This window comes from Pelophylax lessonae, assembly GCF_965119305.1.
Source record: "Pelophylax lessonae genome assembly, chromosome: 1".
NCBI classification, from domain to species: domain Eukaryota; kingdom Metazoa; phylum Chordata; class Amphibia; order Anura; family Ranidae; genus Pelophylax; species Pelophylax lessonae.
The window spans coordinates 98,388,126-98,412,050 of record NC_138768.1 but is presented as its reverse complement, the minus strand read 5'-3'; the positions used below and the strand labels follow the sequence as shown (position 1 = coordinate 98,412,050).

At 40.5% G+C, this 23,925-nt stretch overlaps 1 protein-coding gene across 1 annotated transcript in view; it reads right to left on the bottom strand.

The window, feature by feature from the left end:
• The window catches only part of LOC309544756 (E3 SUMO-protein ligase ZBED1-like), a gene marked incomplete at both ends in the record, with an annotated part of 838,422 nt that extends 815,082 nt beyond the window's left edge, over positions 1 to 23,340 (bottom strand). The window contains 2 exons of the mRNA XM_082243737.1: positions 22,300 to 22,688; positions 22,894 to 23,340. Coding sequence (XP_082099863.1) covers positions 22,300 to 22,688; positions 22,894 to 23,340 — 836 coding nt within the window. The remainder of the gene's footprint in view (positions 1 to 22,299; positions 22,689 to 22,893) is intronic.
• Between the last annotated feature and the right edge of the window lie 585 nt (positions 23,341 to 23,925).

Genomic DNA, 23,925 nt, shown 5'->3' with positions numbered 1-23,925 from the left:
CATTGTATCTGATTAGCAAAATACAGATATACAAATAAATAATGGAAATTGCGGTACTTAATCAATAGGTAACATCAAGAGGATCTCATGGAGGGTGACAGGTGTGTAGGCTGCCGTCCAATGAGATCGATCGATGTGATGATATGTATACAGAGAATTCATAGAGCCAAATTGCTCGACATGTTTCACTTGGATAGCTTCTTCTGGAGCTAGTAGTAAAGTGCTCTGTATAAAAGCGTAAGTATGGTATCAGGCGCAAAGCCAGGGTATAATGATAATGAGGAAGGTGGAGTACAACGGCCAGGAGCAAATCAGAGGTACTAAGCAAAGATACAGGTATTATCCATATAGAAGTAGGCGTCTGAAGTGTGTTTGAAAAAAACCCCCAATTCAGTCCAGCCAGTATAAAGATTCATGTAAAGAATAAGTAGAGCAAGGCTGTCTGTCAAAAAGATCAGCAGGGGTCGCAGTGTCAGCTCCTCCACCTTCCCCGGATGGGGAAGTACCACAGTTGGCGGTACATCCCCATCTGGGGAAATCGATCGATCTCTTTAGACAGCAGCCTACACACCTGTCACCCTCTATGAGATCCTCTTGATGTGACGTATTTATTAAGTACCGCAATTACCAGTATTTATTTGTGTATCTGTATTTTGCTAATCAGATACAGTGATTACATATACCAATGCCTTTTTTGAGGAAAAATGTTCACATTTTTGTTGTATTTTAGTTGTGAATTAAAAAAATTGTTATTTTAATCACTCAGTGCCTTCAAAGTCCATGCTTCTCCAACAATCCATTTTCTAGTTCATTTGGGATGTGGCACTTAATTACATGTACGTGCGCTCAGTTTACTGCTAGCTGATAGCGCATTTAATCTAATTATTAAATGTGGGGACAATCACATGCCTCCCTGATGGTATGGCATGATCTATATGTATCTGCCTGTATTTCTCAGCATTATGGACTCTATTGATCCTCCTGATTCCTGACCAAATTTCCAACTCCATTTGCATAAATGCAGCCCACAACTTGCAAGGAACCTCCACCATGCTTCACTGTTGCCTGCAGACACTCATTATTGTACTGTTCTCCAGCCCCTTGGGAACAAATTGACTCCCGCTACAGCCAAATATTTCAAACATTGACTTATCAGTCCAGAGCACCTGCTACCATTTTTCTGCACCGCAGTTACTGTTTTCATGCATAGTTGAGTGGCTTAACCTTGTTTCCGCATTGGCGGTATGTTTTTTTGGCCGCAGTTCTTCCAAAAAGACCTCTTTGGGCCAGACTTCTCAGTACATGGGTTTACCTGGGCTCCTTGATGTTGAAAGGAAGTGAGCATGTGTCTTTAATCTGCTACATTAAATTTTCTTGGGTGACACTGCGTATACAGTCCTCAACGTTGCCTGTTTCTTTGTGCTTCTTCAAAAGAGCTTGAACAGTATATCTTGAAACCCCAGTCTGCTTTTGAAATTTGCCTGGGAGAGACCTTGCTGATGCAGTATAACTACCTTGTGTCTTATTGCAGTGCTCTACCTTGCCATGGTGCATGACCTGGGATATGAAACTCTCTTTCACAACCTCACCTTTGTAGCAGAGTTTGGCTGTTCCGCACCCAGTTTTAAGAGTGCTACATAGCTTTTTCTGTTTCAGTTTAGGACTGTTTCAAACTACATATGAAAGTGATGATCATTAGCCTTGCTTGGTATAATTTCTTAATCATAAACCTGGCTCTAATCCTGCAAAATCCCTGACTTTGTGCAAGTGAACAACATGTGCAAGTGTAAGAATTGATGCCTGTTTGAAGCCAAAAAGTAGTCACGACAAATATTGATTTGATGTAGATTTTTCTTCTGTTCGCTTGCTTTGCGTTTTGTAAATTGATAAAAGGAAACATTTAAAATATATAAAAATAGAAAAAATGCATTCAGAAGTAAACTCACCGGCACTGCATCCCTAATAAAGATACAGGACACAGAAAAGGGGTGATCCCATAGGAGCTGGGATTTTTTTAGGTGCCAATAACGGGAGAATAATTAAAAATTGAAAACGCAACATATATAAACATAGATGTTAAAAATCACTCCTTCATACTGGAGAATGGTGGACAAAGTCCACAATTGGTGCATGATAACGATGCAAACAAACCTCCAAGATGACCACTGCCTTGTTAAAGAAGCTGAGGGTGATGGACTGGCTAAGCATGTCTCCAGACCTAAACTCTATTGAGCATCTGTGGGGCATCCTCAAATGGAAGGTGGAGAAGCGTAAAGTCTCTAACATCCACCAGCTCTGTGATGTCGTCATGGAGGAGTGGAAGAGGACTCCAGTGGCAACCTGTAAAGCTCTGATGAACTCCACACCAGAGAGGGTTAAGGCAGTGCTGGAAAATAATGGTGGCCACACAAAATATTGACACTTTGGGCCCAATTTGGACATTTTAACTTAGGGGTGTACTCACTTTTGTTGCCAGTGGTTCAGACATTAATGGCGGTGTGTTGAGCTATTTTGAGGGGACAGCAAATTTACACTGTTATACAAGCTGTATACTCACTACTTTACATTGTAGCAAAGTGTCATTTCATGTTGTCACATGAAAAGATATAATAAAATATTTACAAAAATGTGAGGGGTGTACTCACTTTTGTGAGATATTGTATATAGTAATAAATTGAGCCAATTAATTAAAGCTGAACTCTCGAGATAAACAACAATGCATGCCTATGAACTACATGTATGGGGGTTATTTTAACTGCAAAATATTTGTGTATCTGTCAATCAAGTCCTGAGATTTACACAGCTTTATCACACAGTACAGTCAGGTGGATGACATAATTTGCAATTGAGGAATGAAGTAATATTATCTCTTCTCCCCCAGCCCTCAGCTGAAGGGGTTATCCTTCTGTTCACTCCACTCTTTCCACCTATGAGAATGTTTCTTCTCAATACTCTTACGTGCAGCACAACTAATTAGCTCCCAGTCTTGCCCCTTGCTCCTCCGTTCATCTCTGCTGTATAAGGGATGGCAAAAGGGATTGCAATGTTGGCTTTACAGTAAAAATCAACTTGCAGCACCCTGGTGTACAAGTAATTACTAAAAGATTGTCAGAGTTATTTAGATGATAGTAACAAATAGCAATCTAACAAAAGCAGGTAAGTAATCACAGTCGTCTAGAAGTTTCCACTCTCCAAAGAGAGAAGAAATCACCACCACTTGTGATTGAAGACAATAACCGCACTCACCAGCTGACATAGCAGCTAACATCACATGTTAAACAACACAGCATCCCTCTATGGATATAACCGCTCCATCCATTCAATGTTGGCTTTACACCTGTAGAATTTTGTTTGAACAAGAAAGAATAAAAATTGCTCATAAGACCATTCCATAGTGCCTTTAACTCAATGAATTTCAAATAACTTCTTGTTCAAGTACAATGTCAATGTCTTGATTTTTGCAGAACAAACATTTTACTCCTGAATAACATTAACAGTGACATGGAGTACTAATGTCTTTACATTACTTTGTGGTTTTTATATCAGTCTGGAGCCCGGCTTAAAAATGCAATGGAACTACAGTTATTTGCCTGCCGAGATCCAGCCTTGGTGAAGTCCAGCTGATATCATGGTGTCCCTCAGCTTGACTTTCTAGTCTTGGCAGCCTAGTGCACTTTCGTGCAGTAGACCTGTTGCAGTACATGACTGAGCCCGAGTTAGGAGCAGATGTAGCTTGAAAACAATTATCTGTGCGCTTTGGACATTAGGAAGACATGATGAGTATGTTTATTACATCTGTTTTCTACCTGCTTTGTATAGCTAATATTGATTTGATTTGCTTATTTTTCCAGCAAGACAGCAATCAGCCTCAGAAATAATTACAATACAGTAAAAGTTTAAATAAGTTGGCAACAGAAGAGCAGCTTTGTTAAACTAATCCAATACATGTTCATCTGCTTTGTGTCCTGGAAGGCATTTACTGGAGGCTGGGAACGAGAGCAGCTTTTACTTATTTCGTGTGTACTTTGGATGCTGATCATGTCTGTTGCTATATCCTAGAGTAACTTGTCTCAATAACACGCTAGACCAATTTTCTTCCATCAGTTAAGTAGCAACTCTAAGCAGCGAGTCAGTCAATCGACTGCTTATTCTATTCAGTAACCCTTCAACTGCCAAAAATCTGAAAATCCACTTAGTATCTGTATGTCTGGGCAAAAAGAAGTGTTCATTTAGTGACAAGCCCAGTACATATAAAGTTGCTTCTCCTAGTCCCTCACAGGCCTCACTAGCCAATCGACAGCTTATTCTATTCAGTAACCCTTCAACTGCCAAAAATCTGAAAATCCACTTAGTATCTGTGTGTCTGGGCAAAAATAAGTGTTCATTTAGTGACAAGCCCAGTATATAAAAAGTTGCTTCTCCTAGTCCCTCGCAGGCCTCACTAGCCTAAGAGGCAGTTCACATACAGGCGACCTGTGAAGTCGCGGTGCACAGCGTGCACCGCGACCTCGGAGAGACATGCACGGACTTCATATCATTGAAGTCAATGCAGGTCGCCCCAAAGTAGTACAGGACCCTTTTTCTAAGTCAGAGCGACTTGTGTCGCTCCTATTAGAACGGGTCCTGTGCTAATCTATGGCAGGCGACTTGTCAGGCGACCAGGTCGCCTGACAAGTCGCCCCAGTGTGAACCGGCTCTAAATGTCCTCTTTGAAAAAAATTCCAGTAAAGAAACCCTGTCACTAGACCACTATTTTTTTAAACAAAAATCCCTCAATTACAATTATACAGTATTTGTATTTAACATATTAAATGAATGTTCTTTACCTGTAAATATTTCCCTTGTGCAGATTTTCAAAAGTCCTGAGACTGCTGCTGGATACTGCCATGTTGGATGTGATATCAGCAGATCAAGCAGACTCGGAATCAAAATTATTACCCTTCCTTCCCTCCCAGGCTACTACATAAAAGGTTATATAGGGAGTTGAATGGAGGAGAGGAGGAGCTTGGCCAGCACAGACATAAATTAGACACTTCCAGGAAAGAAGAGAGCTATGACATGCTGGAGGGAAGGAACTGTGCTAAGTAGTTAAATAATACCGCAAGTAAGCATTTAAAATACTTGTCTATGTGTTTGCCAGCATTTTTTAAGATGGAAACAGGATCGAATTAAAGTGTCTGGGCAAAGGAAAAAAATATTTAGTACATGAACATTTTATCATATTTATCTCTTTAGAAAATGATGCAAGTATAGAAAGTGCCTATTGGTCTGCAAGAAATCCAGAGAGCTCCTGATTTTCTGTAGTGAGCTGACAATTTAGAGTTGATGCCTTTACTTTGGAGAGATATCATCTCACCTTTTGTTGCATGTACAGGACAGAAAGTGAATGGGAAATCTTCCCCATGGCCACAGTTTCCAAAAAAAAAAAACTGACATTAATTTTATTTATTCCATAATCTATGCAAAATAAAATGTAAAAAAAAGTTTGGGCTTTAGACAGACTTTTATCATATTCCTTTCTGTTTTCTACTAAACATATAGAGAATATTCTGGAGATAAAAAAAACTGTATATGTAAAGGTTGGGTAGAATTTTAATGAATTCAATTTTTTTTTTTTTACAGACAAAATCTGAAATCAAAACTCACAATTCTGACCAAACAAGATTGGTGCCAGGGATAGGAATTTTTTTTGGTTACATAGTAGGAACCTAAAGAGGGATTTATTTTTAAAGGATAATAGGATCAGAACTAGATTTTCTACTGGGCACTGTAAGATTTTTTCCTGTATAGTGTGAGGGTTAGTTCAAGTGGGGATCAATTTCCCTGGGAAAAAGGCAATCCAATGGCAGGTCTTTTCTTAAAATTCTGACTTGTAGTCAGTTGCATTTTAAAGGTTGCACAGAATACAAACAAAACAGAAAATAAATCCTTCCCTTTCAGCCTCTTGCTCCAGTCCATTCCCTTTTTTACCACCTACTGCTGGTCACAAGCAGTGCCGGATCAAGAGCATCATGGGCTTGGTGCTGAGGATTTTGAAGGGCCTTAAGGGCCGTGCCTTGGCATGCACCCTGAGAAGGAAGGGTGCAGCCGCACAGGCCGAATACAACACAAGATGCCCTCTCTGAAGCCCGTAAACACATCCATGCATCAGCAACTGTCCCTCTATGGCTGGCCTATGTGCTGTGTGGGGAGGTTCTAAGGGAGCTGCCTGGGGAAGCATGCTTTCACTTCTAGCACAGAAGCCAGACTTCTGTGTTTACAAGTAACAGTAAAGAGCGGTAACAGTGAATCTGGCCAGCCTGGGCCTAAAATAAGGTAGGGGCCTGGAGCTGCAGCTGTAATAGCCCCTACGTTAATATGGCCCTGGTCACAAGTGGAAAGCAAAACACAGCTCAGAGCCTACACTGCCAAGATGGCCCAAAAACCTGGATTGGATTTCACCTTAGTTTCCCACATATGAAAGCATGCAATGTGATACATAGCATCCCTCATTTACCTCACTTTTCATTATGCCACAAATATTTCCCTACACCAAAAGTAATAACTCATATCTCATAAAATATATTTACACACTGTCGCTTTATTCTTGAAAATTAGAAATCTGTACAGTGCATGCACATAGGCAGATGCAGGGCTTCTTTCTCCTATTCTGCTCTCCTCATTTGTCACATTTTCTCGCCCCAACTATCCAGTCCATGCCCACAGTGAAGTCACTTCTGGAAAGATCTTACATACTTTACTGCTAGGCCGCACGCCAAACCTATTATGTTGTGAAGAATATTAGAACTTAGAAAGAAATCTAACACAGCTTTCAGATAATCCAAGAAACAATGACATTTTACATAATAGTGACTAATAAAGGAAAATTAAAAAAAATTTGTTGGAGTGATCCTTCCTTGATGTATCCAAATGATGTGACAGAACCAAGAACGTACTTAATAATTCCAGACGAAGATGTGCTGAAGTATCCCAACAAAAACTGCAGATGAGATGTGCTCAATTTAAAAAGTTCACTTGGTTTACCTAAAAACAGACTTACTGTACTGACTGTAATCTATTGTATCTAAGTCTATTGCATCTCACCACAGGTTCTCTGGGTGTGTACTTCCAGCAATCTGTGTTGTGTAACTTCCTTTCTCTGGTTCCTGAATTACCAATAACATTATACTTCCAAGGCAGGCAGACTATTGACCAAGCCCTCCACTCTGGGACATGTTCTTGGTTTGCTTGGACCCGCGATTTGGTTTAAATTCTAGGATATCCCTAAGGATCTGGGAGTGGAGGGTTACGGGTAAGCTGTGCTACTTTTATGCATCTTAAACAGATTCTGTCAGATCTCTAAAGGCTAAAGGTCCAACTCTAGGCTGGAAGTAAAAAAAAAAAAAAAGCCTATGTAGTGTCACCCCGCTCCCCCCTTCCCGCAGTGATAACTGCTAGTGCGTATGTAACCTATTGTATTAAGAACACTTTACTACAATAAATGATGTGATTTAAAAAGAAAACAGTAGCTAGGTCAAGGAGAATATTGTGGCCGGCACAAATTGTTTGTCTATTCCAATAGATCTCTCATCATTTTTAATTTCAGTGAGAGGTCTGGCACTCTGTCTAGCAAAATACCAGGAAAAACAGCAATGGGAAAATAAAATCAAGTTAAGCGTCTTTAAAATCAGATGTATTTAGAAGGGCAAATGTTTCCAAATAGCAATGTGTGTGTTAAAGGGGCTCTGTGCTGGGGAGAAGTACTGTGTTGGCTGTGCCCCAAAATAATTGCCTGTCTCAGTCTCATTTCGTAGACACTGCCCTTTGACCCTTGCTGCAATCCTTGTTGTAAGCCTATTTCATAATGTAAATTCTTATCTAGTATTCTAAATAGAAACACCAGTGTTTTCCTAAATGACTCTGAATTGATTTCCGAATTTGGTTACTGCATTCCTTGCGAACTGTCAGTGAGAAGATGATTACGCCATTCCTAGAACAGTAGAGACAGGTGTCCTTTTGACAATCCAGTCTTCCCTCAATTTGTCTAATTTATCCCTTTAATTCGGGGTGAGGCATAAATATATACTACTATATACCACTATTCACAAATACTCCCACTACCTGAATACATACTAGAAAGGAATGTTGACTATATTACAGGGTGAAAAAGTTATATAAGAGCGGCAACACAAATTGCTTAGCAATATCTACCTTACGTCATATATGTGTTTACCCCTATCCCATGTTTGTCCTTGTCTCTGTATATCTGTTTTTGTCCCCATATTGTGTGTAGTGTCCACCGCATCAGTGACATCTGTTGGTGGGGGTTATCGCACACAATTTGTACGTTTTGTTTGTGCGTTGTGTGATGCTTTATAACGCCCATTGATATCACACCTACCGGTGGATAATATAGTGACGTTTTATATGAGGGGGATACAAATCCAAAGCATACCATACCAGATTTGTTAAGTCATGATTGTGAAAATTCACACAATGATTTTTATGGTGCATATATCTAAATCCTATGGTATGCTGATATAGATTAATTGTTGTTATATATATCCTTAAATCTATGTTAATTTAAATTAATAAATATTATGATCTGTTTCTCTCAAAATGAAATATAAAGCAAGTGATGTTTTTGTATTTTGGAACTTCCGCTGAATCGGTGACATATTCTCTCACCATTTGTTGTTTCATGCACCTTTTCTTTCCCCCCCATGACCATCTAGTGCGCTTGCGCTGAGCTCCTTTTTTGTGGGGGACAAGTGTGCGATCTCTCGATAAGGTTATGGCACACTGATCTCAGTTTCCCTGTTCCTTATGGCTTTCTAGGCCTTCGCTCACACCGTCGGTCCTGCTTATGCGCACTGCACATGCGCCATGGTTGACGCGTGCGCAGTTTGAGATCGGGCCCGGCATACTTCACTTCCGGCGGAAGTGACGCCAGGCTGGAGCTGGGACATATATAGAGGACACCGCCACAATGGCGGCAGGCCGTAGGAAGCAGGCGCGGATGCTCGCAGCAAAGGTATATTACTAACATGTACTTATATACTCCTCCTGTAATTATTATGCTTTTGAGTCCTCTTTCTAAGGTTAGTGTTCTTCTTATGAAGTTCTGTTGTTTTACCACCGGCAACCTAGTCTCTCCATCTAATTTGGGATACATCTCACTCTGCTACTGGTATAGGGCCTTCTGGAACAGCAGGCTTTATCCCCTATCTCCAACAACACCATAACCAAGCCATGCTATACATCAATGCAGAGGTGAGATGACACCCAGTGATACTAGGTTGGTCTTATAAGTCTCATTATAACTTCTTCTGTGACATCTCTATCCATATTAAACAAACTAATTGACTAACCATACATTATATATCTCTTTTTCCTTTCCTGCCTCTAATTTCAGTCATATATATACATATATATGTATAAAATTTGTAAGGAATTATTACCTTCCTTCCGAAGCAACTACAACCCATATATATGCAGTGATCCCCTCATCCCTGTGGCCAGCCATTATCTTGTATATAAGCTCTAAGGATATTGTCCCGGTATGACATATTTTTTATAGTTACAGGTTTAGATAATTTGTTCCTATACCACAGTAACACATGTTGGTGATGGCATTTTTTGTTACTACCAGTGCATGTGGTGAATACTATTACACTCAACGCACTCTTTATCTATTTATACGCTATGGTATCCTTTTCTTTCTCCTCGTCCTGGCTCCCGCACTCATCCCCCCGGAAGATATTTTTTGGGGTATTTTGCACCGTTCCCTTGATCTTTTTCCATCTGATCCATGGTGATGGCGGGGTGGTTGGTAGTATGCATGAGCAGGTGATGGTGATGGTCATTTGTTCAGCGGAAGCATTATTCAATCAACTATATATACATATGTATATCTTTTTCACAGTGGTATTGTTAATAACTTTATGTATCTATTTATCTATATAGAACTCTAGTTATTACTACAACTCCTTTACATGCCCCTGAGGAAGCGACAGTGAAACATGTCGGGCTACTGTTGACAATCCTAGCCATTTTGGCAGTTCAACTAAGGAGTAACACAAGTAAACTAGCATATTGTGTTTTTAAAAACAGCATTCTATATGTAATGTTTGTATGATTTCTCTTCTTTTTCTGTTTTTTCAATTTATATTTTTTCTATATGTCAATAATTGTAATTAAAATGTATAACTTTTTAAAGATTTGGTTGTTTAACTGGTTAATATGTACCATTTTTAAAAACAGCATTCTATATGTAATGTTTGTATGATTTCTCTTCTTTTTCTGTTTTTTCAATTTATATTTTTTCTGTATGTCAATAATTGTAATTAAAATGTATAACTTTTTAAAGATTTGGTTGTTTAACTGGTTAATATGTACCATTAAATGTGGTAGGACTTTCTCAGTCCTTGATTTAGATTTGCAAATTGGGATGTAGGTACTAGCTTTATTTTAATATAGCACCAATTACCACCCCAGAGACACACAAACAACTTTTCATTCAAATGGGTGGATAACACACCCGAGGGCCAACTTTTATTTGGGAGGATAGCTTCCCAAGAATTGTGTCTAGTTATATAATTTCTTATTAATACACACTTAGGTGATTGAATTCTATTAATTGCATCTTCTTTATATTTATCCAGATTTGTAACATTCCCCGTTTCATTGTTTGTCCTTTTTTGTCTCATCGTGGGTTTTGTCGGTGACCTATTTGGCTGATACCTGGGACTGAGCATCATGGACCTAGCAGGCAAGGCATGGATTGGCTTTATGACAGATATCCAATCAAGTTTCACTACAGGCTCTAAGAATGATGAAGATCTTCTATTCTATATGGGTAAAGTACAGGGGCTACTTAAAAAGAAATCGCACCTTTACTGGCATCTGGAATATTTTCACAAATACATTAATGAGGACATCAACCCTCAGGGGCTAAGGATACAGACATTCCCTACTCTGAGGGAACCATCTCAATCCTTCAGGGGGGAATGGGAAGCTGCACTCAACAACTGCAGCAAAGGGTTGATGAACTTACTTATTGCACATTACTCCAGAGACATGGCTACACTGGACACGGAAATCACTAGATTGGGTGTCCAGTTTGAACATGTCTTTGAACTTCCCAATTTTACTACTAACTGGCAGGAATTAAAAAGCAGATTAGAGATTTTGAATAGGGAAATTATCTCAAAAAAACAATCCAAATTGAATAGAGATAAACAGGCATTTAGCGACCGATATGCTTACCATTGGACAGATAAGACACAAAGCATCCAAACACATAGATGAGACACACGAAATCCACATAACACCATAGAAAAAACAATGGAATCTGACTCTTCATTATCTAGCATGATATCACGAAATACACACCTTAGAGATGTAACACTTCCAAGTACACGTTCCAAACCACAGAAACTGGGTCGGAACAGTAACGGCCCATCACCAACACATCCCACTAAAAGTAAAAAACGCACACAACCACAAACTTCGCTAGATAAAACTGCACAATCCACTAATCTCACACCAATATTACAAAAAGTTCTAATGAAGGGCACATCTGGAACATCTGGTGCATCCGGAGTACCTGATGATGGTTTTTTAGAGACGCCAGCAACACCGGGGCCCAGAAAGACCAAACAGGGAAGTCTGGACCCCTTTGTTCACCCGACTACCAACACAGGACAAACAATAACCCCAACAAGTTAAATATCATCAACCTTTCCAATAAGACATTAACCTCGGCCCAAATTGAGGTACTACAATTGGGCCTAGGCTTCTGTCCTTCCAATTCATTGAATCCTAGGGAAACTATTAAAGACCTACATTTATTTGCACGTAATTTGACGTATAAATATATTTTTGACGAAGAAAGGAAACAAAACAAACTTGAAAAAGACCTAGCAGAAAAAACAAAAGACTTTAATATGGCTGAGTGTAGAGCCCTCAGAGACCTGATCCTCCTCTATGAGGAGGGTAACTCTGAAGCAATATCCCTTATAGATGGTGCCCAGACAGAGAAATCTCCTTTGGAGGGTGTCCCCATCAATACATCTCAGAGGAAATTCAAGCTTAAATCTCAAAAGTTTCCAGACCTGACTACCAACCCACAAATTTCCACATTTGTTGAATGCGTTGCACGTGATATTAAGACCATGGATCGGCCTACTTACGATAGTAATCTTAGCGTTGAACAACGCCAAGCACTTCAACAGGTACAATCGGATAAATCAAACATTATCAAGCCCTCAGATAAGGGCGGGAATATTGTGATTATGTCATGTGTTCAATATGAACGAATGTGCCTCAAAGTTCTGAGTAATACTAACTGGTACCGCCTTCTAGAGCCCAAAGAGATAGGAAATTTTGAGCAGGAGTTTCGTAATCTTGTGGTCGAAGCATACATGCAAGGATTAATAGACAAAGATACACTAAACTACCTAAATACTAAACATCCACGTATGCCAACATTTTACACCATTCCAAAAATACACAAAAGCCAAGTAGACCCTCCGGGCCACCCAATAGTATCGGGCATAGGCTCAATAACTGAAAAAGCAAGTAGATATATTGACTCGGCACTCATGCCACACATCTTGGAACTCCCGTCCTACATTCGTGATACTACCGATCTCCTTAAACACCTAGAGGGGATTCGGATCCCTCCGGATGCCCTGCTCGTGGCCGTGGATATTGAGGCTTTGTACTCGAGCATCCCGCACAAGCGGGGCATCCGGATGGCTGAATCCTTTCTGCGTGAACTTGGACATTGAAATTCATCATACGTCTCCTTCATTTCATATTGACCAGAAACTACTTTACCTTTGGGGACCAATACTATCTCCAGACCCATGGGGTGGCAATGGGCACTTGCTGTGCACCCTCCTATACGAACCTTTATTTGGGAGGCTGGGAAAGACATATTTTTTCCAACGACTTGATGAAGCAATGGATGCCACATATTTTATGTTGGTTACAGAAAACCTAGTGCAGGCAACACTATACTTTGCGCAGCAAGTGCCAATCCCACCCCCTTGGTTAGGAGCATCCCCTATGCTCAGTATTTGCAATTAAGAAGAAATTGTTCTTCAGACACCAACTTTCAACAACAGGCTGATGGCCTTCGGGCTCGCCTACTTGAACGGGATTACTCCAGTTCGATCCTTAGAAAAGCCTATAATAGGGCAAAGGTACACCCAAGATCCGAATTGATCTTTGACACTTCTTCAAAAAAAGAAAGTAACACTGTCCGGTTCATTACCAACTACTCAGTACATGAAAGTAAATTACGTAACATCATCTCTAAGCACTGGCATATACTGACTGATTATACACTTGGCAAATATCTAAAAACATACCCTGAACTGGTGTTCAGACGGCCCCCTCTTAAAGGGACAGCCTAATCACCAGTCATTATACTACAAATAGGGAAGCCAATTAGCATCAAAAAGGAACGTTTTGGTGTGGCAGCTGTACGCGCTGTACTTGGGTAACAGAGGGCAGTGGGATCGGTTTACCTGACGGGAGTTGGCATCGGTCCAGAAATTAGGCAGATTGTACAACTATCTAATGACAGAATAGTCTATCTAATGACATGCAAGTGTCAAGCATTCTATGTAGGAAAAACTATTCGACAACTTAACCAGAGAATTGGAGATCACCTCTATCACTCTGATGGAGGCAAAATTCTAACAACTGTCACCCGACACATAGGTTTACATCACAAATACGATAAATCAGCAGTTTCCTTTTTCATGCTAGAGGTGATAGCCCCGGATCCCCGAGGAGGGGACTGGGACAAGAGGATCATGAAGAGGGAGGTGTACTGGATTGAATACCTAGAGGCGACTCGCCCCCCCCCCCCCGGTATCAATGAAGTCCTTACCTACAAACCATTTTTGTAGGTGGGACTCCGGTGCACACTCCCTCTGCGGGGCCCGATGTCCCATTACCCTACCTCCTATGTCCTTTTTGCATAATATGGCACTTTCTAGTAATGCGCCATTAAGAAATCAGTTATTTTTATATTTATTTTTATTTTATTTTTTCAAAAAAAGGCCTTTTTGCCTTTATGTTCCAATATAATTTTTATATACACTATTACTTGATCGGACTAGTATTCTGCTATTCCAGGACAGTCCATGATGTCCAGTCCAATAGCCTGGTGAGCCACTTACGTCATATATGTGTTTACCCCTATCCCATGTTTGTCCTTGTCTCTGTATATCTGTTTTTGTCCCCATATTGTGTGTAGTGTCCACCGCATCAGTGACATCTGTTGGTGGGGGTTATCACACACAATTTGTACATTTTGTTTGTGCTTTGTGTGATACTCTATAAGGCCCATTGATATCACACCTACCGTTGGATAATATAGTGATGTTTTATATGAGGGGATACAAATCCAGAGCATACCACACCAGATTTGTTAAGTCATGATTGTGAAAATTCACACAATGATTTTTACGGTGCATATATCTAAATCCTATGGTATGCTGATATAGATTAATTGTTGTTATATCTATCCTTAAATCGATGTTAATTTAAATTAATAAATATCATGATCTGTTTCTCTCAAAATGAAATATAAAGCAAATGATGTTTTTGTATTTTGGAACTTTCGCTGAATCGGTGGCCTATTCTCTCACCATTTGTTGTTTCATGCACCTTTTCTTTCCCCCCTGACCATCTAGTGCACTTGCCCTGAGAGCCTTTTTTGTGGGGGACTAGTGTGCGATCTCTCGATAAGGTTATGGCACACTGATCTCATTTTCCCTGTTCCTTATGGCTTTCTGGACCTTCGCTCACACCGTCGGTCCTGCTTATGGGCACTGCGCATGCGCCATAGTTGACGCATGCGCAGTTTGAGATCGGGCCCGGCATACTTCACTTCCGGCGGAAGTGACGCCAGGCTGGAGCTGGGACATATATAGAGGACGCCGCCACAATGGCAGCAGGCCGTAGGAAGCAGGCGCGGATGCTCGCAGCAAAGGTATATTACTAACATGTACTTATATACCCCTCTTGTAATTATTATGCTTTTGAGTCCTCTTTCTAAGGTTAGCGTTCTTCTTATGAAGTTCTGTTGTTTTACTACAGGCAACCTAGTCTCTCCATCTAATTTGGGATACATCTCACTCCGCTACTGGTATAGGGCATTCTGGAACAGCAGGCTTTATCCCCTATCTCCAACAACACCATAACCAAGCCATGCTATACATCAATGCAGAGATGTGATGACACCCAGTCATACTAGGTTGGTCTTATAGGTCTCATTATAACTTCTTCTGTGACATCTCTATCCATATTAAACAAAATAATTGGCTAACCATACATTATATATCTCTTTTTCCTTCCCTGCCTCTAATTTCAGTCATTATATACATATATATATAAATGTATATCATTTGTAAGGAATTATTATCTTCCTTCTGAAGCAACAACAACCCATATATATGCAGCAATCCCCTCATCCCTGTGGCCAGCCATTATCTTGTATATAAGCTCTAAGGATATTGTCCCGGTATGACATATTTTTTATAGTTACAGATTTAGATAATTCGTTCCTATACCACAGTAACACATGTTGGTGATGACATTTTTTGTTACTACCAGTGCATGTGGTGGAATACTATTACACTCAATGCACTCTTTATCTATTTATACGCTATGGTATCCTTTTCTTTCTCCTCGTCCTGGCTGCCGCACTTGTCCCCCCCCCCCCCCCCCCCCCGGAAGATATTTTTTGGGGTATTTTGCACCATTCCCTTGATCTTTTCCATCTGATCCATGGTGATGGCGGGGTGGTTTGTGGTATGCATGAGCAGGTGATGGTGATGGTCATTTGTTCAGCGGAAACATTATTCAATCAACTATATATACATACGTATATCTTTTTCACACTTGTATTGTTAATAACTTTATGAATCTATTTATCTATATAGAACTCTAGTTATTACTACAACTCCTTTACATGCACCTGAGGAAGCGACAGCTAAACATGTTGGGCTACTGTTGACAATCCTAGCCATTTTGGCAGATCAACTAAGAAGGAGTAACACTAGTAAACGAGCATATTGTGTTTTTAAAAACAACATTCTATATGTAATGTTTGTATGATTTCTCTTCTTTTTTCTGTTTTTTCAATTTATATTTTTCTGTATGTCAATAATTGTAATAAAATGTATTACTTTTTAAAGATTTGGTTGTTTAACTGGTTAATATGTACCATTAAAGTCCCCTAAACAAGCCCTCAATCTAACCACTATGTGGTAGGACTTTCTCAGTCCTTGATTTAGATTTGCAAATTGGGATGTTGTTGCATCTACTGATATGGATGCAGCTACAGCATCTAAGTTCAAACAAGCTTCTCTTGCATGGCCAGTTTAATTACAATTATAGGACATTCTACAAAGCAAATGGCCAAACTCAAAAAATTGTTCTACAGCCCTACTGCAGGATTATACATGAGCTGTCCTTTGATGATGGGTGGTGACCAGGTATAAAAGTAAAAGTACTAATTGCTATTCAGGCTTGCATTACTTGTCAGAGTCATGAAAAATCTACTACTTTATACTTCACCACTCCAGCCAGTGCCATTTCTTGATTTTCTACTGTACCTCAATGACATTTTTAGCATTTTTTGGGACAGATAGAGCTTTCTTTTGTTAGTATTTAATCACTGGGTTTTTTTTTATGGTTTGCTATATAAATTAAAAGAATACAGAACATTTTGAAAAAAAAAAAAATAGTTTTTCCTGATTTCTGTTATAAAATGTTGCAAATAAATTATCTTTCTTCATGAATTTAGGCCGAAATGTCTACAAAAGTAGGCAAACTAAACACTATGGTATACACAGTATATACACTACTCAAAAAATTAAAGGAACACTTTAAAAACACATCATAATGGGGAAACATATCATGCTGGATATCTATACTGATATGGACTAGGTAATGTGTTAGGAACAAAAGGATGTCACATTGTTTAATGGAAATGAAAATTATCAACATAAAGAGAACTGAATTCAAAGACACCCTGACAATCAAAGTGAAAAAATTATGCAGCAGGCTAGCTCACTTTGTTGAAATTTCATTGCAGCAACTCAAAATGGTACTCAGAAGTTTGTGTTGCCCCCATGTGCTTGTATGCATGCCTGACAATTTTGGGGAATGCTCCTAATGAAACTATGGATGGTGTCCTGCGGTATTTCCTCCCAGATCTGGACCAGGGCATCACTGAGCTCCTGAACAGACTGAGGTGCAAGCTGGTGGCATTCGATGAACCAAAACATAATGTCCCAAAGGTGTTCTATTGGATTTAGGTCAGGCGAGCGTGGGGACCATTCAATGGTATCAATTCCTTCATCCTCCAGGAACTGGCTGCATACTCTGGACACATGTGGCCAGGCATTGTTGTGCACGAGGAGGAACCCTGGACCAGTGTTGGGTCTGACAATGGGTCCAAGGATTTCATCCTAAAATCTAATGGCAGTCAGGGTGCTATTGTCCAGCCTGTATAGGTCTGTGCGTCCCTCCATTGATATGGCCCCCCAGACCATCACTGACCCACCACCACACCGGTCATGCTAAACGATGTTACAGGCAATATAACGTTCTCCACAGCTTCTCCACACCCTTTCAAGTCTGTCACGTGCTCAGGGTAAACCTGCTCTCATCTGTGAAAAGCACAGGGCGTCAGTGGCGGACCTGCAAATTCTGATGTTCAATGGCAAATGCCAATCGAGCTCCACGGTGGCAGGTAGTGAGCACAGGGCCCACTAGAGGATGTCAGGCCCTTAGGTCCTTCATGAAGTCGGTTTCTGATTGTTTAGTCAGAGATATTCACACCAGTGACCTGCTAAAGGTAATTTTGTAGGACTCAGGCAGTGCTAGTCCTGTTCCTCCTTGCACAAAGGAGCACATCCCAGTCCTGCTGATAGGTTATGGACCTTCTACAGCCCTGTCCAGCTCTCCTAGAGTAACTGCCTGTCCCCTGGAATCTCCTCCATGCTCTTGAGACTTCTGGCAATGACACGTATTGATGTGCCATCCTGGAGGAGTTGGACTGCCTGTGCAACATCTATACAGTCCAGGTATCGCCTCATACTACCAGTAGTGACACTGACCCTAACTAAATGCTAAACTAGTGAAAAACAGTCAGAAAAGATGAGTAGTAAAAAAAATGTTATTGGCCTCCACCTGTAAAACCATTCCTGTTTTGGGGGTCATCTCATTGTTGGCCATCTAGTGTACCTGCTGTTAATTTCATTAACACCAAAGCAGCTGTAACTGATTAACAACCCCCTCTGCTACTTAACTGACCAGATCAATATGCCAGGAGTTTAATTGACTTGATGTTATACTCTGATTAAAAATGTGTTCCTTTAATTTTTTTTATGCAGTGTACATAAGGTCAGTTACAATGTCCTCTTGATAGTTGAGAAAGGATCTGGGTCTTTTGGTGGACTTGTGATAGATTACACAGGAATTATAAACCCAAATGGAAGTGGTAAATCTTTTTGTATCAGTCATAGGTTCTTCTGGTTGCTAGATAGGGCTGTATCATTTATTCATTATAGTTGACACCTCCCATGACCTTGTTGTAATCATGTACACAATCATGTTTCTGGGCTGGACCATACCTCACTTGTATTTCTACTGATGTGTCATTGTGGATGGAGGAAAACACATACACATCTTACTTACCTCTCCATTTTAGGGACAAAACATTTTGCAAATTCGCTGAGCCCCCCTTTGTAGCTTTGTGGTCATCAGCCTTTGTGGGAAGCCCTTTCTGATTTGCTGTCACTTTGCCTCATGCTAGAGTTTGCTTCAGATAAATATGGTGGAAAAAGGGCATGTGGGTGTAATAGTTCTCAACATACAGGTCATACCCCTTATTGAATAGTAGTGTTACAAGGTCCCACACACCTTTTCCACTGTTTCCCATATATGGGCATTCAGGGGAACCCAGCCGGCTGTCCTTTCCTTTATACACATGAAAAGCATACATGTATCCTGTAGCCCTTTTACAGAGTTTGTAAAGCTTCACCCCATATCTGGCCCTTTAACTGGGGATGCACTGTTTGATGCGTAGCCCAGCCTGCAAGTGAAGTGGATAGGAAAGGTTCTGGGAAATGTTTTTTATAAGTGGATGAATTTTATAAAGTTTGTCATATCCAGGGTGATTTTGGGGAAGGCACAATGTATTGTAGCCTAAAATGGAGGAACCGCATAATCATTTATTATCGTGTTCTTGTGATAATGGATGAATACATGGGCGTATGATGAATGGGGACCAGTAAGCATGTACTTCTTTCTTTCTTTTTTTTTGTCCTATGTTTAGTGTGAGGCACAAAAAGATCTTGAATTATTCCACTGTAACAGGTCTCCATTAAAATATAAATATTGGGTTATTTGTGATGTATTGCTGGGCATAACGATTGCACTGGTCCACAATAAATGGAAATGGAATAAATAATTGGTGGAAAATAAATAAAAAAAATGAAATGTAATTGATATAACATTTTTGGTGTTGGTCTGAATGTCTAACTGTGCTGTAAAAGGGGGGGATACTAGCTGATGCTCGGTTAGAGGGAAGCCATATTGGATTCTCAAGTGCCTCTGGGAGACTTGTATGGGCCATAATTATTGGTGGCTGATGTGACACCCCACTACTAGTACTGGGCCTTTCATTTAGGTGTACTGCACTGCTGATGCTCTTTACCAGGATGATGTACAGTAGGGCTGCGCATCTTCACTTACCTCACGATTCGATGCGATTACGATTATTAGGGTCACGATTCGATACGATTCGATTCCGCGATGCATCACGATGCATCACAATTACTGCCCAATGCCCATGCCCAGCCCACTGCCCAATGGTTTTCAAAACTTTATAAAAAAAAACAAACAATCAAGCAGTCACAAATAAAAGAATCCTTTTTATTTTCATTTGCTTCAAAGGACACTTTCCTGGACCCTGTCATGGCCTGCAAGCCCTGCATACTTTAGTGCACTTGCACTGCAAACATATAGGAAGGTCTGAAAATGCAAACAGCATAGCAGAGACAGACAACACCACTAGTATTTTACTAGAAGTAACAGTAAAATTAGTAAAAAACTGTAGTAGTGCAGTTTACTGCTTCATAAAAGAAAATATTAATATAAGCCAGGCCTACCACCATTTAAAGTACAACTAAAGGCAAAACTTCTTGGATTTTGGATAAAGTTTGGCCTATAGTTGTACTTTAAGGCAAGCCAAGATAGAAGAAGCCAGCCAGCCAGCCAAGCTAATATTCTTGTGAAAATGGTCATCATAAATTCCCACAAAACATTATATATAAATCATTTTATGTGAATATGCATTGCAATAAATTCCAGGTGTGCCATAACCTGTCCTCTACAAAACAGAGCACTTCCTGACTAGTAGCAAACATCAAGGGTGAACCTGGCAATAGTGCACTGCTGCATAACTTCCATGTTCACCGTGATGTTTGTTTCCCTCTGCAACTGCCGGTCAACTCAAGTGGGTTGATGGATTGGCTGCTAGAGGGGAGTTACAAATATAAGCTTTAAGCTTATCAATTCACTTATGTCACTTTTATGTCACTTACTTTACAGAAAACATTACCTGTCCTGCAGACAGTCTCTGTCTCTACCACGATTAAACCCAACTGAAGCCAAGCCAAAGCCGCCATTAGAGGAAGGAAAACCCTTGACAGAGTAAATCATCAACTGAAGCTTAAACATTGAGTAAATCTTCATGGGATCACAAAAAAACACACAACACAATTGTCTGCATCAGAATCATGAGAACTGAAGAAAGGTTTGGCATTGGCACACTGGTACAACTCAAGGCATATAGGTTAGGTCAGGTTTGTGTGTATTTGTGATCCAGTAAAGATTTAATCAAGGTTTTACGCTTCAATGTATGATTGATTTAATCTTTCAAGGATGTCCTTTCCTGTACCGTGGCTGCCTGGCTTGCCTTCAGTTGTCTAGATATAGTGATACACTTTTACCTTTAGTATTTGTTTGGTTGAGGGAACCCCCTACACTTGCTATTGCTACAGAGTACATGCATTGCAATAAATTCCAGGTGTATGCCATAACCTGTCCTCTACAAAACAGAGCACTTCCTGACTAGTAGCAAATATCAAAGGTGAACCTGGCAATAGTGCACTGCTGCATAACTTCCATGTTCACCGTGATGTTTGTTTCCCCCTGCAACTGCCAGTCAACTCAAGTGAAGTGAGTTGATGGCTGCTAGAGGGGAGTTATACAAATATAAGCTTAAGCTTAAATGATTATCAATTCACTTATGTGAATGGACCATTTTTGAAAACAAGCCATTCTCCATCTCTCCAGTGCCAGAAAAGCTGTAAAAAATATAAAATGTTCCAGGTTCACTGCGATTGTGTTTGCCCCTGCCATTGCCAGTCAACTAAACACAGTGTGTGTGTGTCGTGACTCGTGACAACTCAAAAGCTTATACGCAGCCTAAGCATCAACTGTGCTGTGCTGTGTGTGTGTGTGTGTGTTGAGTTAATGCTAGAGCTGCGTTATAAGCTCTTGAGTTGTCACGACAGTCAGTCAGTCAGTCACGTTACAGAAAGAAAACTTTACCTGCACTGCACTGCACTGAGCAGCACTCTACCATGTCGATTACATCTGTAACTGAAGCCAAGCTAGCCAACAAGCCACCATTAGAGGAAGGAAAATCCTTGAGAGAATAAATTGTAAACTGAAGCTTAACCTTGAGGAAATCCTATGGGGGTCACATTCACAAACTCACAAATATAGTATATTACACAAGAATCCACAATTGGTGTATTTATTTGTGATCCAATAAGATAAGATTTACTTGAGGTTAAGCTTCAAATGTACAAGTTATTTCTCTCAATGATTTTCCTTCCTATAATGCTGCACCGTGGCTGGCTTGGTGTCAGTCAGTTGTCTAGAAGAAAATACACTTTAATATTATTTATTTGGTTGAGGGTTAAATGAACCCCTGCCTACTTGCCTAGACACTTTTAGTGTGAAGCAACGGAACGGATTATGGATTGGAAATGGACACATTGGACAGGACAATCTTCAAAAACAAACCATCAGTGCTATAAAGCTATAAAACAAGACTGGTGATGTGACTGACTGGTGACTGGCGGCAGACTGAATTAGTAATTACTAATTCATTAAAAACATGAATTAGTAATTATTTCAGTGCTTAGCATTTGGGAACATGTAGGTTTTTCTGTAAGAACATTAGATGATCCACATGCTCAGGTTTCAGACTACTTCTTTTTCGCTGTTATAACATCTCCTGCAGTAGAGAAAACCCGCTCTGCAGATACACTTGTACCTGGGATACACAAGTATTGCTTTGACAGCTGAGAGAGGAGGGGGAATATGACCTCATGCTCACGCCACCATTTCAAAGGGTCCTTAGTGAGAGGCAGAGGTGGGGCTTTACAATATTTTTCCAATTCGTCTTCTGCCTTGGCATAGGGGGTCTTAGGTTCTATTGCACCATCAGTGAAAGACTGCCCCAGCAAAGTCATGAGCAGCGATGTTGTGGCCTTTTTTTTGGGAGGAGAATGGCTGTCCTCAATGGGTGTTGTTTCTTCTTCCACAGTTGCTTTTTCCCTAGGCACTTCATCCACATTTGTCCTTCTATTAGATGTAATCTGTGTGTTTGAACAAAAGATAATAGTATAAGAAGAGCTGAACTGACTAAGACTGTGATTCATTGATGAGGTGTGGGAAACTGCACGGTAATCCATACAGTTCCACTTCCCACACCGCATCAGTGAATCAGGGCATGTTATTACACAACACAATGTAGCTGAGCTTCTAGCTGTCTGGGAGGAAACATGATGAAATTCTAATTACCTCCAAAGATGCAGCCTCCTCAGTCACTCCTCTGTATATCTCCATTCTCTCCTCCTCTGTGAGAATAAAAGGCAGTCCTTTAAAGCGAGGATCCAGTGCAGAGGCTGTATGAAGGATCTTCTTCTCTGCCTCACTGCTGTACCTCTTCAGGAGATCTGTTTTGATGGCATTCTTGATCTCATGGGTCATGGGTGTGTCTCCCATGGTGTCTGTCATGCTCTGGAGCAGTTGTGCATTTAGAGGGGCAATGAGAGACACTGTTGGGTTGCGCTCTTCTGACATCAGCAAGGTTGCATCCTTCATTGGCTTTAATGCACTCACAGCGTCCTCTGCATTTGACACATCTGTTTCATTGAGAGTGCAGAGATCAGACTCTCCTTTTCTGACTTCTGGAGACAGCAAGGTGGCACAAACTGCAGGTTGTTGTTCTAAGAACCTCTCGACCATGTCATATGCGCTGTTCCATCTTGTTGGCACATCAGTTATTAGCTTATGATTCTTCAGGCCCAGACATTTCTGTTTCTCTTTTAGACAGTGGCTTGCTCTAGTGCTGCGATGGAAGAATGTGGATATTCGCCGCACTCTGGCGAGTAGCCTGGAGAGCGTGGCCCCTTTCAGTGCCCGCTGACATGCAAGATTGAGTGTATGGGCAAAACATTTAACATGAGGAAATTTACCAACTTGAGCTGCAACTATCATGTTCGCCGCGTTGTCGGTCACAAGCACTACAGATTTATCAAACATCTGCCATTCTTCCACGACATGAGACAGTAGCTCTGCCAGATGAGCACCTGTGTGAGACTCATAAATGGCTCTTGTTTGCAACACATGTGACAAGACCTGCCAGTCCTTAGTAACGTAATGTGCTGTTATTGTAACATAGGACTCCGTTGTGACTGAAGTCCATGAATCACACGTTATTGCGACTCGACTGGCTTGGTTCATTGACGCAAGTACCTGAGCTTTGGTGTCGTGGTAGAGTGCAGGTATAACGTTTTCTGTAAAGTAACTGCGTGATGGGATCTTATAACG